The 15,796-nt window shown below is 54.4% G+C and overlaps 2 protein-coding genes across 3 annotated transcripts in view; both read left to right on the plus strand.

Annotated features, from left to right (window-relative positions):
• GJC2 (gap junction protein gamma 2) overlaps window positions 1-253 on the plus strand; it is a 1,662-nt gene extending 1,409 nt beyond the window's left edge. The window contains exon 2 of the mRNA XM_006923369.2: window positions 7-253. Coding sequence (XP_006923431.1) covers window positions 7-171 — 165 coding nt within the window. The 3' untranslated portion in view covers window positions 172-253. The remainder of the gene's footprint in view (window positions 1-6) is intronic.
• A 7,137-nt stretch (window positions 254-7,390) lies between these two features.
• IBA57 (IBA57, iron-sulfur cluster assembly) lies at window positions 7,391-14,058 on the plus strand. 2 transcript variants are annotated; one of them, XM_006923275.3, is made up of 3 exons: window positions 7,391-7,739; window positions 12,147-12,487; window positions 12,790-14,058. In XM_006923275.3, exons 1-3 carry the CDS (start codon window positions 7,399-7,401, stop codon window positions 13,179-13,181), a joined length of 1,074 nt encoding a protein of 357 aa, XP_006923337.1. In that variant the 5' UTR covers window positions 7,391-7,398; the 3' UTR covers window positions 13,182-14,058. The 2 variants fall into 2 exon arrangements, with proteins under 2 accessions (XP_006923337.1, XP_015453699.1); XM_015598213.2 differs by having other exon boundaries at window positions 12,147-12,349.
• Window positions 14,059-15,796: the final 1,738 nt, after the last annotated feature.

The following is a 15,796-nucleotide window of genomic DNA, read 5'->3' on the forward strand; positions in this document are numbered from 1 at the left end:
CCCGAGGCCGTCCGGGGACCTCGGAGGGCCGGTGCGCCTGCTTCTGGGTCTGGCAGTGCCACGTCGGGGGGCACGGGAGGGGGCCAGGGTCGGCAGGGCGCCAAGCCCAGGGCAGGCTCTGAGAAGGGCAGTGCCAGCAGCAGGGAGGGGAAGACCACCGTGTGGATCTGAGTCCCCGCCCCCACTGCTCTTAGTCCTCTCCCGCCACCTTGAGCCGCCCTGGCCAGGGGTGCTCAGCCCTTCCCTAGGAGCCTCCTTGGGACCCAGTTGGCGCCTCAGGACAAGGGCTCCAGACAGAGTGCCCCTCTCCTCCCTGTTCCACTGCAGCAGCCCAGGTGTGACGCCCAGGAGTGTTTGGCCGGGGCGTTGGGCGTACAGCGCCCAACTCCCTGCAGCAGCAAATGGGGCTCCTTCCCTGGCTCCCTGACCCTCCAGCCCACGTGCTGGTTCCTGCAGAGTCGAAAGCAATCCCAGGTTTTCCTCCTACAGCAGAGGAAACCCAGGCAGGTCAGGTACAGGCCTTCTGCGCCCCGCCCTCGGCTGCGCCTCCTTCCGTCTCGGTCTTCTGCTCATCCTCCAGCCAGTGCGGGGGAACCTGCACCTTTTTCCTGGTTTCCCGCCCAGACAGCCGAGCCGGCTGAGGCCCAGGAGTTTCGCAGCCACGCCCGCCTGAGTTTCGCGTGGCCTGACAGGGCCCCTTCCTCTGAGACAGACTTGGACTTCCTCAAAGACCTGGATCTGCCTTGCTGCTGAGACCAACAGGCTGGTAGCCAGGGGCTGCAGCTTCGGAGGTGATGGGAAAAGGCACTCTGGGCTCCTGCCCAGGGCCTCCCTGCCCTCAGGCCCCTTCCCTAATTCAGACACAGCGTCCCAAAGGCATAAAATAAAAAGCTAACTTTTGTTTACAACCCTATGTGTGCATATGTGGTCTGTGTGTGGATGCATGTGTGGTGTGTAAAAGTGTGCATGCACCTGTATATGTGTGTGGTGTATACACACGTCTACATGTCCATCGCTGGCCTCTGAGGACACAGCTCTGCTCCAGGCTGGCTGAGAGAGCAGCTCGTCAGAGACACGTGGGTACAGCTCAGTGCCAGGCAGCAGGCGGGGAGGGCGCCAACAAGCACGAAGATGGTGAACAAGAGCAGGCCCTGCCCCCATGCTCAGAGCCGAGGTTGGCCTGTGGCTCAGGCTACAGAGGGGCACTGCTGTGTTAGGCCCCAGTATGATCTGGACAGTGGCCAGAGCCTGCAGTAATGGTTTTGGAGAGGGACAGATGTGGGTACAGGAGGCACGGGTTGGGGAAGAGAAGCTGCTGCCAGCAAGGAATCACCTCCGTCTAGACTTCGGTGACCCTAGTTGTTTCCCAGCCTCCCTTAGGCCCAGGGCAGCTCCTAACAGCCTCTCGCAGCTGCAAATCCTCTCTTTGGTGTCTTGGGGCCAAGCCTGCCTCTGGTCCGATGCCAACAGCAAGCTGAGTTCCTCTTCTGTGCGGGGTCTGATTGGCTGAGCCCTGCTCCCAGGGGAGCCCCACCCCAGGAAGAACTGAATGCAAGCCAGTCTGGATCTAGAGTAGGGGTGCACCACTCACCTCTCCACGAGAGAGAGGTCCATGGAATCAGCAGTCCCAGACTTGGGGCTGTGCTCCTGGCGGGATCATCACTAGGGAGGCTGGATCCATGGGGTGGTGACCATGCTGTCCAGCCTTGCCTGGCCCCCATAGGTGTGACTGGGCACAGTGAGTGGCAGAACTGGCCACAGACACCTGCAAGGCACCCTGTGTGCCCCGCACCCTCTCCATGGCCCCTCTATGTCCCATGTCAGCCTTCTGCAGCTGGCTTTCTTTTCAGTGGAGCCCCTGGAGGACCTCAGGGCCTCAGGGAGACAGATGGGCATCTGGGTGGGGAACAGTGGAACACAAAGTTTATAATAGTCCTAGTGGCTGCAGAGGGCCAGTGAGGAAGGCAGGCGCACATCCCAGCAAATCTGGGAGGCTGGCCTGGATCCTGAAAGTCAGCACTCGGGCATCTGACAGTAACAGGATCCATGAGGGGGTGGGAGGGGTAGGAGGAGGGGCTCCAGCATCCCAGCATCCATCTGAAAAGGAGCCATGAAGCCAGCCAACAGGGGAGGTGCTTGGTTAAGAACATTCTGGATTCGAACATTCCAAACAGGATGTCCACACATTGGTCTTCTCCTGTCCTTGGACTTGGACTTGGGCCAGAGCTTAGGCTACCAGCTCTCCTGGATCTTGCAGATGGCAGATCTTAGGACTTCTCAGCCTCCACCACTGCATGAAATAATCCCTTCTAATAAATCTCTCTATATATAGCCAGTTGGATCTGTTTCTTTGGAGAAACCCGATTCACACACCCCAACAGTCAGGGCTGGTTAAAGGGCATCCCAGCTGTGAAGGAAGCTGCAAACGGAGGCTCTGTCAGCTCAGGCTGTGTCACAAGTTGGGGGCTTAAACAGACATTTATTCCTCCGAGTCCTGGTGGCTGGACATCCAGGGTCCAAGTGCAGGCAGGGCTGGGTCTCCTGAGGCCTCTCCCCTTGGTGTGTGGATGGCCATCTCTTTAGTGTGTCCTGACATGGTTGTCCCTCTGTGCGTGTCTGTGTCCTGATCTCTTTTTATAAGGACATCAGTCATGTGGGATGAGAACCCACCCTAAGCAACCTCATTTCACCTTACCTCTTTAAGGCTCATCTCTAAATATAGCCCCATCTGAGGTCCTGGGGTTGGTCTCCACCCTAAGGCATGTGCCCAACTCAAACTGCGATCACTACAAGAGAAGACACTGGCCTTCTGTTCTGGGGACTTAGGGCCTTGGTTGTACCACTGGGGTCCTGTCAGTTCTGTGAGTTTTCGATGGCAGTGTCTTAGGTTCTGTTGTCACTGGTTATCCCAGGCCTGGGGAGCCAACCTCTGTGTCATCCATAATCCCACCTCTAAGACCAATTCCTTGATGCTGTGACACAACCACAATCTCATGTCTGAGCCGATACCCTAACGTGGGTGGCCATTTCCCCCTTGGGACGTGGTGTCTGAGATGCTCAGTTCTGTTAACTCCCAGAGGTGGAACCCAACCCACCACTCAACATGGTACTTTGTGCTTACTTAGCTACTAAAACAAATAAAAATACCCTGGGTTTCCTCATCCACCTTGGATGGCTCTGAGGATGGAGGGTTGAACCTGGGTATAGAATTGTCCCCTCTACTCATCCCCGTCCTCTGGGCTCAGAAGCAGGCTGGCAGGATAAACCTCAGTGCCTGGCAGTGTCCCCAGGCTTCATGGGGCCTGCCTAGGTCCATGCTGGGGCAGGGAGGGCCAGGGGAGTGGCTGGGGTAGGACCAGACAGAATGGCCTTCTTGTCTCATTCTCATCCGTTTCCATAGCCAGAGCCAGCTTCCCAGCTGCTCAGGGAGACCACAAAGAGCTATGGGGAGGGGGTCCTCCAACACCCCCAGAATGGGGCAGCTTCCTTCTCCTGCCTTTGGGAAGGGAGGAGGCCACAAAGAGAGAATAACAGGAAACCACCCTGGCCCAGCAACAGCTGGGAAGTGGGGTCTGGACCCCCACGCCTGCCATTTTCCAGCTCTCATCTCCCCACCCCTCCTGACGGCTCCAGGCCCATGGCCTCAGAGAGTTGAGCACACATGAGATCCAGCTATAGTCTCAGCCTCTGCCTAGTTCAGGTCAATGAGTGGGGTTCCCTAGGATCCTCCTGAGGCCACAGCCTCCTCTCCCCCCAGAGCTGTAGCGTAAGAAGCAGCAATGGGGACACCTGAGAAGGGGTAGTAGCTGTGAGGTGCCCGTGTGCCAAGGTCCCTGGTGTTGGGCTGGCCAGGTTGCTGCAGAGACCCAGGAAGGCTTCTTGGCGGAGAGGCCCTGGAGCATTGCTGACCAGCAGACTCTGGGATGGTGGGAGGTGCTGTCTGCTCCATCTATTGAGGCAGCCAGCAGCCACCAGCTACGCACGTCCCCAGGCACATCAGTGAGGCCATCTGGGGAAGAGCTGGAAGGTTCATTTGATGTCATTTGAATGTATTTGCATTTAAACAGTCCTGGTGGTGGAGCAGACTGGGCTTGGAACCGGATCAGGAGGTCAGGAAGGTTCCAGGAGGTCCCAGGTTGCCTGCTGGCCCTTCCTGCAGCAGGGCCAGTAGGAAGCAGGTTTTTCTGCTGGCTGGGGACAGGCTGACGTGAGGCTGGAGGAACTTGCCTCTGTTGTCCCCAGAGGCTGGTAGGGAGGTGCCGGGTCACCCATGGAATGTGAGGCCAGCAGAGGAAGACCTCCACAAAGGGCCATTGGCCAGGGGAGCCACATACCAGGCCGGGCTGGTCATAGTCAGGAAGCTGGCTGGGTGGGGGACTGAAGGCCTAGGGGACCGGGGGGCTCCGGGCAGGCTGCTTGTGCCTCTCGCCATGCAGTCGGCCCTGCTGGGAAATTGGGACTTCAGGGCTTGGGCAGCACGGCCTTGAGGAGGGTTCGGCCCCGAAATGGGAGCTAGATGAACAGAGGACCGGTGAGGAGATAGCACACAGATAGACAGGGCAAAATGTCAACAATTGCTGAACCTAGGTGAAATGTGATACAGTTTATTATTCTTTCACAATTTCTGTAGGTTAAAATTTTCAAATAGAAAGTTGGACAAATGCTTCTACAGTTGGTCAGAGTAGCTCTGCTGGGAGGCAGCACCAGGGTCCAAACTTGAGGTGAGGGCAATCCATGTGCTGTTGCGGGGGGTCTGTGGTGGAGAGAGAACAGGGATGGGAGGCAGGAGAGGGGCCAGAGCTGATTCTGATGATCCCAGAGGGGAGTGTGGGGCTGCAAGCTCTGTGGGGGTGAGTCTAGGTAACACATGGGGACCTCCTGGATTTGAGAGGTGTGCAAGTGACACCAGGTGCAGTGGAGGGTGGGATGCTGGGTTCTGGAGCAGTTGTGCTCTGGGGAGATGTGGAGGTCACACTTGTACCCACACAGTAAAAGTATCAGATATGCTGGGGGTATGCCAAACAGGCCATGGGGTCTGGAATTTGGGAGGAAATGCCTGGACTGGAGACATTACTTGGAGCCGTGGGCTTGTAAGCACTATGAAATTGTGTAGCTGGATGAGGTGGTGAGGGGAAGGGTGGTAGAGAGGCTGCCAAGGATGCCCCTGACCCGACACTATAGGCCAGCATGGTGCTACTCTGAAGGGCTCTGACTGGTGGATTGGGGCAAGAGTGATGGTGATCCACGGAGTCCAGGCCTGCCAGATCATGGAAGCGGGAAGCGGGCAGGGATAAAACACAGAAAGGGCTGTAGGGGTCTGTGGCCAGTTTCAATTTGCCATCTTGCAGTTTCCTGGGGAGAGCGGGGGTGGGTTTCACAGACAGTGGGTTAAGGGCCAGTACACAGGCTCTCAGTTTTCTTTAAAGGGAAGCAAAGAACTGGGGATGACAGCTGATGGGGGAGCAGGGTTCAAAAACTGTGCTTGGTGCTAAGGGCTGAATTGTGTCCCTCAGTATCCACATGTGGAAGCCCTAACCCTCAGTGTCATTGTATCTGGAGATGAGCCACTAGGGGGTTATTTAAGGTTAAGTGAGATGATAAAAGTGGGGATCCCATAGGACTTATGTCCTTATGAGAAGAGACACCATGAGGAGGCACCATCTACACACTGAGGAGAGAGGCCCCACCAGAAACCTGCCCTGACAGCACCCTGATCTTGGACTTCCGGCCTCCAGGGCTATGAGAAAAATGAACGTCTGTTGTGTAAGCCGCCTAGCCTGTAGTGTTTGTTACACAGCCTGAGCTGAGTGGGACACTTAGGAAAAACAATGTGAAGATTTCTAGAAAAATTACACATAGAATTACCATCTGAGCCAACAATTCCACTATGGTTATATACCTGTGATACCATGATTTATAATAAGAAATATATATTGGGTCTCATACTGTTGCTGGCACAGATCCTAAAACCCTTGGAATTTCCTGTGATGAGAACCATAAAGGTATCTTTTGTTGTGTGAATGAAGTGACTTTGGAAAGCCCCTAACGAAAGGGGCTGGTTGCCAGGGGGAACCAAGCAGTGATTAGAGGGTTGGAACTTTCAGTCCCTGACCTCTGGGGATGGAAGAGGGGGTGGAGGTTGAATCAGTCACCAATGGCCAGTGATTTAATCAATCATGCTTGTGTAATGAAGCTGCTGTAAACACCCGAAAGGGTGAGGTTTGGAGAGCTTCTGGGTTGGTAAACATGTGGAGATGCAGAAAGAGTGGTGGGCTCAGCGAGGGCAAAGAAGCCCCTTGTCCCTTCCCCCATACCTTGCCCTGTGCATCTCTTCCGTCTGGCTGTTCCTGAGTTATATCCTTTATAAGCCCATGAGTTCTGTGAGCCGCTCTAGCAAATTAAACCCAAAGAGGAGGTTGTGGGAACCTCCATTTTAAGAACAAGTGACAACCTGGACTTGTGAATGGTGTCTGAAGTGGGGGCAGTCTTGTAGGACTGAGCTCTTTACCTGTGGGGTCTAAGGCTATCTACAGGCAGGTAGGATCAGAATTGACTTAAACTGTGGGACACCCAGCTGGCTTCAAAGAACTGCTTGATGTGTGGAATGACCCCCTCAGACACGCACATTTGGTGATCAGAAGTGTCAGAAGTGAAGGGAATGTAAGAGTAAAGGGCACAGAGCAGTGGGTTTCCTTACACAATGCCAAAAGGAACTGAAAGCAGGAGCTTGAAGAGAATCTGTGCACTGGTGTCCACAACAGCACATTCACAATAGCAAGGGTTGGAGGCAAACTCCATGTCCATCGACATGTGAATGGGTAAACAACGTAAAGGGATGTTATTCAGCCTTAAAAAGGAAGGAAATCCTGACACACTGTGAATGAGCTTGGAGAACACTGTGGGCAGTGGCATCCGCAGTCACAAAAGGAGTCAGGTTCATAGAGATAGAGAGGAGTGGAGGGGGGATTCCAGGAGCTGGGGAGAAGTTGGGTTGCCAGTCTGATGGGTGTGTGTTTGGGTGGGGGGTCAGTTTGGGAAGATGAGAAAGTGCTGGATGGTGGGGATGGCTGCACGACAGTGGGAATGCGCTTAATGCTCCAGAACTGTGCACATGAATAGCACTAAGACCGTAAAAAGCAAGCAGAAACTGTTCTGATAACCCACCAGCAGGCCATGGCAGGTGCGCCCAGAGCCTGGACCAGGACCCAGCCCAGGGGACAGGTGGGGCAGCGTGGGGCTGACGGACAGCCCAAGGCCCCGCCTCACATACACCTCCAGCACACACGTGTCGCCCCCGCTCCGCCCAGGCACACGCTTTGCCCGCCCGCCGCGAGGGGCCGCTGTGGTACCCGCCCGCCGCCCCGGTCACCCCTTCCCGCCGCCTCACTCGTGCGTAAGATGGCGGCCGCGACACTGCTCCGGGGCGCTGCTCCGGGGCGTGGCGGCTCGGCCTGGCGCTGGCAGCTGCGCGCGGCTCCAAGGCACCGCCTGGCCCACGGCTCGGGCTGTCAGGGTGGCGACCGTGCAGGCGGCGCAGCCTGGGCCTGCTTCCCGCTTAGAGAGCGCGCCCTGGTGCGCGTGCGCGGGCCGGACTCGGCCCCGTTCCTCCTGGGGCTGCTGACCAATGAGCTGCCGCTTCCGGGTCCTGCGGCGGATGCGGCCCCGCCTTTAGTACGCGCGGTCTACGCCCACTTTCTCAATGTCCAAGGACGCACGCTCTATGACGTCATTTTCTACGGGTGAGGGCGAACACCCGCGAGTTTGCGAGAAGGGGACCGTGTGTGTGTGTGTGTGTGTGTGTGTGTGTGTGTGTGTGTGTGTGTGTGTGTGTAGGGGGGTGTTAGAGGGAGGGTGGAGAGGCGGGGCACTCAAGGGAGGAGTGGGAGCTGGGATGAGGGGGTACCCAGGGAGAGGGCACCTGAGGATGGGAGGGTCACCGGTGGGCCCACCCCGGTGGAGACCGCACCGGTAGGGCATTTGGAGAGGGACGCGTGGGGCAGGCATCCAGGGAGGGCACCTGAGGATGGGAGAGGCACCCTGGAGGAGGGCACTCGGGCAAGGCTCCTTAGTGGGGCAGAAGGACACCCAGGGACAGGCCCGCGAACGGCACCTGTGGTGGAGTCTTGGGTTTCCCTGCGCCTGGCTTCTGCTCCGGCTCAGCCTTGCGTTGGTCGCCCTGTCTGCACTGCACAGAACAGGGGTCAGAGGCTTCTGAAGCCATGACTGCAGGGAACAGCCTCTGCGTGACCGGCTTGTGCCACGAATTCTACAGTGTCTTCTGCATTTCCCTCCCCAGTCAACCCATGTCCAGTGAGATACGTGTTTGGTGTTTTACATCAGCCTGTGTTGACATTATCATGATTTATGTGATGATCACGGGGCCACGGCCTCCGTGCAATTCCAGACCATATATCGGAAGCCATGCTGGGCCACTCCTCTCTGACCAGTCCTCTAGGCCTGCACCCCTGGGAACTCTCATGTCCCCCTCCTGATGTGGATGCATCTGTATCTTTCTTAGTTGACTCCTGCATCTATAGGAGCACATTCTTTAGTGACTTGTTGAGAGGTGGGATACTTTAAGTGGACTTGGACTCCTTACAGCTCTGCAAATGGTCTTCCTTAATAGCTTGGCTGGGATGAAACTCCAGGTGGAAAATTGTCACTGAGAATTATGAAGCTGTGGCCTGTCTTCCTGCACCGGTATTTCTGTTGAGAAGTCTCCTGCCTTCTTGTTTCAGGCCTTGAAAGCTCTTAGGGGCTTTTTATCGATGATTATTTTGCAGTTTCTTTCCTATCGTATTGCTAGGTGCTCGATGGGTGATGTGACTGTGGAACGAGTCAGTAAGGCAGTCGCTGTTTTTGTAACTGTTTTTGTAAATATTTTATTGGAACGCTGCCATGCCCACTTGTTTGCGTACTGTCTGGGCCTACTTTTGCAGTCGGTCCAATAGCATACTTATGATAGGCAGTGTGGCCCCAGCCCAAATTGTCTTACTATTTGGCCCTCTACAGAAAACAATTGCGACTTATGCTGTGTCCCCTGTTTCAGAGATGCTGTGGTCACTGTGCCTCACATATCTTTTACCTTCCTCTAGTGGTTTAATTTCTTTATCTTAGAACCTGCATTCTTTAATTATCTTGAGCCCTCTGTCAGTACTTTTTACTAGCACCTGTTCTGCTCATTACTGTTTTTAATTTATCACCATTGTGATATTTTGATCCTCAATTTCCTTGCTGTGTCTGCAGTCTGCCTTTAATCTCTTTGCTTTTGTGTTCTTGTTACAATGAGTTTATATTATCATAAGTCACTCTACAGTGGAAAGCAGTTTCTTTTTGGTTCTTGGTTGTTTTCTCTTCACACTGTCCCTCTGGTCCGATTGTCATTGCAGTTATGCTGCACCAGTGTTTCCTGGCCCAGTGCACGCACTTGGCACTCTCTGCAGACGTTGCGTGTGCCCTGATTTGTCCTGGAGATGAGTCGGTTTTTCTCTCCTGGCTAATTCCTGAGAATAGGGTATTGTGGTGCCACTCGCTGTTCAATGTGCTGAGGGAACTGGGGGCCACTATGATGATGTCCCCTGACCCTTGTTTCCCTTCTGAGATTCCAAAACAAAGTCCTCAGCAGGGAGGGATGGGATGGGTCTTCATTCTGTCAGACACCACAGAGGTAGTGGTCTCACTTCTCAGCAGTGAGAAGAGGGAGGAGTTAGACACCTTCTGCCTTGGATGGCTGCTTCTGCGCCTGGGAGGTTGATAGGCTATGTCCAGGTTCATCTCCCAGTTCTGTTCTGTGGTGTGGGGCACTGGGGGCTCTCCTTGTTCCCTGCCTGACATGTCTTTTCTAGTCTGACCCCTCTGGTTAGTTCATGGGGTTGGTTCATATGCTCCTTCCCCAGCTGGTTGTTGTCGCCGTTTACCTGTGTCCCATCTTTCTGGGGTCTGCTCTATGGGCAGAGGGCAGCGCTGGGTGTGACCACTCCCCAGAGGCTTGTGTGCCTTCTGGCTTCCTCTGTGTTTGCTCCCTGTCTGGTCTTTTCTCTGCATCCTCTCTCTCTCGAATTTTTTATTTTCACTCTCATGCTTCTGATTTCCCATTCTTGAGTTATTCCTTCCTCAGAGCACCTTGTTCTTGTATCCTGGATGCAGCACCTTCTCTCAGATGCAGCTTTTTGCTTGTAGAGTTATGTCAACCTTAAAAATAAAATAGCCTCTTATTTTTCCAGCAAAATGAGTTTATTCGGGATTAGCAGAGGAAGTGCAGTTAGGGACATGCAAACCATGGTGAAACCATAGGCAAGTCCTGAGAACAGAGGAGAGGAACTGCTCTTATGGAGGAAAAGAGGGAGTTGGAGGGGCTGTTTTGAGCAGAGATTCCTTGGACGAGAGCTAGAGTTTGGGTAGTGGTAGCTTCTCATTGGCTGAGTGTGGTGGTTTCTCATTGGCTGGGCTGTTTCTCAGCAAGGAAAATCTTCCTGATGGGGCATGTGAAGTAAGCTTCTTCCTGCTGGAGTCTGCAGAAGACAGTGGGTGGCAGTGTGTGAGAGCTCCCCCTTCAGAGTTTCACGATTCCTATTTTAATGACGTTTTTACTCATTTTCACACTTTTTAAAGCAGTTTTAGGTTCACAGCATAATTGAGAGGAAGGTACAGAGATTTCCCACATACACGACCTCCCCCACGATCAGCATCCCCTCCCAGAGTGGTGCATTTGTCTCAGCACAGACACATCACCATCCAGAGTCCATAGTGTACATTAGGGTCACTGTTGGTGCTGTACCTTCTGTGGGTTTGGACAAATAACTGACATGGATCTACCACTGTGGTCTCACACAGAGTAGTCTCACTACCCTGAACATCCTCCGTGTTCCGCCTAGTCATCCCTCCCCTCCCCACAATCGCTGACAGCCATAGGTCTTTTACTGTCTCCATAGTTCTTGCCTTTGCCGTAGAATGGCAGGCAGTTGGAATCATCCAGTGTGTGGTCTCCTCTTTCACTTAGTAACACACAGGTATGGTTACTCTGTCTTTTCATTGCTTGATGGCTGATTTCCTCTTAGTGCTGAGTAATATTCCATCAAATGGATGTAGCACAGTTTATTCACTCACCTATCAAAAGGACATCTTGGTGGCTCCCAAGTTTCAGCAATTATGGATAAAGCAAGTGTAAACATCCACGTGTAGGTTTGTGTGTGGACGTACGTTTTCAGCTCCTTTGGGTCAGTACCAAGGAGACCAATTGCTGGGTCATGTCGTAAGAGTTAGTTCTGTAAGAAACTGCTAAACTCTTCCAAAGTGGCTACAGCATTTTGCATGCCTATCAGCAGTAGCTGAGAGGTCCTTTTGCTCCACCTCCTTGCCCACATTTGGTGTCATCAGTGTTCCAGATGTTGGTCATTCTAGTAGGTGTATAGTGATAGCTCATTATTTTAATTTGCATTTCCCTGAGGACATGTGATGGGGAGCATCTTTTCATGTGTGCATTTGCCATCTGTGTATATCTTCTTTAGTGAGGTATCTGTCAAGATCTTTGGCCCATTTTTAAGTCCAGTTGTTTGTTTTCATATTATTGGGTGTCCTCATCCTGGCTGGACCACTCCATCTAGCCCCAACCCCCTAGCTATGTCTAACTGCACTAGCCTCTCTTCTGTTCTTACCTGTCTGAAGGACCTGTGCACTTTATCTGATCACCACATCAGAATCTTGGGGTCGTTTAGGTAGACGTGGGCTCGGGGTGGTTCTGGGCGACCTTTGGGAGGCGAAGGTGGGCGTGGTTAGGTGTGGCCTCACTGGCCCCTTCATACTTTCCAGCTCCAGAGCACCCCTCCTGAAATTCACGTGCGCCCCTTCTGGCTGTGCCTAGGACCCTGACTTCTGGGTAGTTTCCAGGGCTGGAGGCCACAGGTTCTGTCTTCAGGGTGGGCATTGGTGCCTTTCTGCCTCACCTTGAGTGCCTGATGCCACTGTGGTCCCTGGGCCTGCCCTTTGGTATGTGCATGGCCATGTGGGGGTGGGTTCTTGTGGTGGCCGAGAGGTTTCCTGTGTATACTGTGCTGCTTAGTAGTAGTGGAGGCAGGAGGGCCTGAGGCCCGGCTCTGCTTACTGGTCTCATGGTGCGCCCCGATGTGTGCTGCTGCCTTCTCCCGCAGGGTCCCCAAACACGCTGACCAGGAGCCCACCTTCCTCCTGGAGTGTGACAGCTCAGTGCTAGACGCACTGCAGAAGCACCTGGTGCTGCACAAGATCCGGCGGAAGGTCACGGTGGAGCCGTGCCCTGAGCTGCACGTTTGGGCCGTGCTGCCCCGTGACCCGGAGGAGGCCAGTGGGGCCACACTGCTGCAGGAGCACAAGGGTACTGCCATACTCACCTGTGACCCCCGCACTGCTCGCATGGGCTGGCGGCTCCTTGCTCAGGACAAGGGCTCTACCCTGGTGCCTGGGGGCCAACTCGGGGACCTCCGGGATTATCACCGGCACCGGTACCTGCAAGGTACGGGTGCCAGGCAGGAGGGTCAGGGAGGGCAGGGGCTAGGTGGGAGGGTGGGAATGCAGGGCCAGATCCTAGAGAGGCACTAGGAAGAGCCACTGGGGAGAGCAGGGCTCCGGTCAGGCAAGGTGCCATCTCTAGCAGGTGGGATGAGGGCCAGACAGCTGTTCACCAGGGGACCAGAGCAGGGGGCAGAGGGTGGATAACTATGGAGGTGGTTTGGGCTGCACCGCTCTCCTTGGCTGAGCCCTGGCTCTGGAGGACACCTCAGCCCTCACCAAGCTTCTCCCTTCCTTCCCCTACAGGCGTTCCTGAGGGAGTCCATGACCTGCCCCCAGGAGTGGCCCTGCCCCTGGAGTCCAACCTGGCCTTCATGAATGGTGTCAGCTTTACCAAGGGCTGCTATATAGGCCAGGAGCTGACAGCCCGCACCCACCACATGGGTGTCATCCGTAAGCGCCTCTTTCCGGTGCAGCTCTCGGGTCCCCTCCCTGCCAATGGCATCTCCCCTGGTACTACGGTGCTCACCGAGTCTGGACAGGCAGCTGGCAAGTACAGGGCCGGCCAGGGAGACGTGGGGCTAGCCTTGCTGCATTCAGAGAAAATCAAGGGCCCTCTGCATATCAGAACTGCTGGGAGTGGCCGGGTGGCCTTGACTGCATCTGTGCCTGACTGGTGGCCCACAACCACCAAGTAGCGTGGACATCCCTGTGCTCCCACTGAGGGCCTCTATCTCTTTGCACACCTGCAGGCTGGCTCCCACTTCCCAGGGTTGCCCTGTGGAATGCACACCCCCTTGGAAGGTCCTCGAATATACATGGGGCTCTTGGGGCTGTGGGTGCAGTAGGCATACTGCTGCTCTAGGCCTTTCCCGAAAGCCCACCATGCTTCTGCAGAGACACTGGTCTGTGCCAGGGGCAGCAGGAGCAAGCCCTGTGCCTACCTCTGTGCCGAGCTGAGTCCTATCCTCCAGCACACCCCAGACGAGGACCTAAACCATGTTGGTCTAGAGGCCGTTTGTCCATCAGCCAACGATAGGAGAGAGGACCTGTGCTCCTGAGCCTTCCCCGCCACCCGTACCACTCAGCTTGCTCTGGGGCAGGCCTGGGACTGAGGCAGTGCAGCCTCTGGTTGGCAAGGGGCAGGCGGCTCTGGAAATTGTCTTCTGTGTGGGTTTGGGGCAGGTCTCAGGGCGGGAATTGTGTGCAGTGGTATCATGGTGGTATATGTGCATGGAGGCACGCACCGCCCCTAAACACCACAAAAGGTTCTCCAGGTACACCATTGCGTTCGGTGCTGGCTGTGGAGCCCTGGACCTCTTCATGGTGGTGCTGCAGCTTGGCAGCGTCTGCCCCTGGCGTCCTGGGCAGCCCCTCCCGGAGCCTGCATGATCTCGGTGGGCCGCCTGCAGGGAGGGCTTCAGCTTGATTTCCTGCTGCTCTTTTATGATGTGGTGTGCCTTCATGGTAAGGAGACCATGCTGACATCCATCCTCCCACTCAGTGTGAATGTCATGTTTATGGGTGACCTGCTCATACTCCAGAGCAACTATTAAAGTTTGATCCACAAGTGGCCCTCATGGGATTCTGGTTTCATTTTGGGTGGAAGGCACCAGGACTTGGTTTTGGGTAGACGATACATTGAGAAGCTCTCCCTTCAGCAGCCAAGCACACCAGTTAAAATATTTTAGTAAGAGTTCCTGGCTTGGCTGGGCTGACAGTAAGGTAAGAGGCCTTAGAGGCTGGGACAGGGAGGGAGCACCTAGGGGCTCTGAGCTGTGGTCATTGGCAAGGAGGCAGCCACGGCCTGCCCCGAGCAGAAGGCTAAGCCCACAAGGAGGCATCCTGGTGCCAGGTGGGGTGCAAGACCCCACCTAGAACCTGCAGCCAAATGCAGCTTAGAGTCATCCCAGGAGGAGATGGGGTGAACCTGAGGAGAAGGGGGCCCAGAGAGTGACTGGGCCATTGAGGGTGGGGGAGATGGGGATGTGGCCCCAGCCAGCCACACAAGGCAAGGCACCCCTCAGGCAGTGCTGTCCTCCAATACTGAAAGCAAGTGGTCAGGCCAGGCTGTACTGTCCTGAGGCACATCTCCTGGGGTGAACAAAATTGAGGTAGGTCAGCCTCTGGACAGGAATGGTGTTCTCACAGCACATAAAGAACTCAGGAGTGCTTGTGCTGATGGAACTATGGTGACTGTCCCACCCTGGCCAAGACCAGAATAGCCCTCTGTCCCGGCTCTGCCTTTGGCACCCTCTTCTCATGTTCTCTTTTACTGAAAATCGGGTAACAGAGGTAATATGTTAACCGGAAACTGCATCAGTCACTTCTCCCCACCCGTAGGAAACAATTCATAATTCACTAGCACATGTGATGTGGCAGTTTCAGCCCCTCTGGCTGGTTTGTACACTGATGCTGAGATGGCTCAGGGTTCCACTTCTTTTTGTGTCTGTGTGACCGAATCCTGGAGGCCAGCCTTGCAAGCCAGGCTACCCTTCTTTGGAAGTGCTCCTGGGCTGGCACCTGCTGTGTGCTGCAGGTGCTTAGGCTTCTCAGTGGGCACTGGTGTCTGCAGCATGTCAGTGCTGGTGGCAGGAGCGAGCTGTGAGTAAGTGAGAGCAGACGCTGGCCTTGGGGCTTTTCAGCACGGGGACCTCCTCTGACCGTCTCCAGGGTTTTCCAGGTAACCTAATGGGGACCTGAAAATATTTGGCTCAGACCCAAATGCGTGTTCCAGGTTCTACCTTGGTACTTTCAGAAGATGGCTGCTGCACTGACAAACCACGTAAGCCTTCAGAAACTTACAGAAGGCTCAGCATTGTAGGAGTACTTAGAGCCGCCCCTGGCGGCAGTGGGTCCCATCCTCACATCTGCCTTCAACTTCATTAAAATAATCTGTGAACTGCTGCAGGTGCCCAGAAGGATCTTTGCCCCTTTTCATACCTGCTTTAGTTCGTTTTATAGAAAGTGTAAATTTCTAAAAAAAAAAAAAATAAGTAATCATAGCTAAAAGAAAAACGCCCTGGGTGGCAGTGTTTCTAGGAGCCTGGTGGTGTGTGTAAGCCTTCCTTTGGAAACCCACGTCCACTTCAGGCCTTACATAGAGAAGGTTCTAAGGAATAAATAAGCCTTTGTTGCTAAAAAACCGAAGAACCCAGAAACACTCATTTAACCCTCAAAGAAACAAGGTCAACAGAAAAGCCCATACATTTTCAGATAGCGAAGTAACCAGACAGATTAAATGTATATTTAATATATTTTAAAAAATCATAAATAAGAGTGCAGAAGCAAATTTACAGAAATAAAATATTTT

Source organism: Pteropus alecto, unplaced genomic scaffold, assembly GCF_000325575.1.
Source record: "Pteropus alecto unplaced genomic scaffold, ASM32557v1 scaffold78, whole genome shotgun sequence".
Lineage (NCBI taxonomy): Eukaryota > Metazoa > Chordata > Mammalia > Chiroptera > Pteropodidae > Pteropus > Pteropus alecto.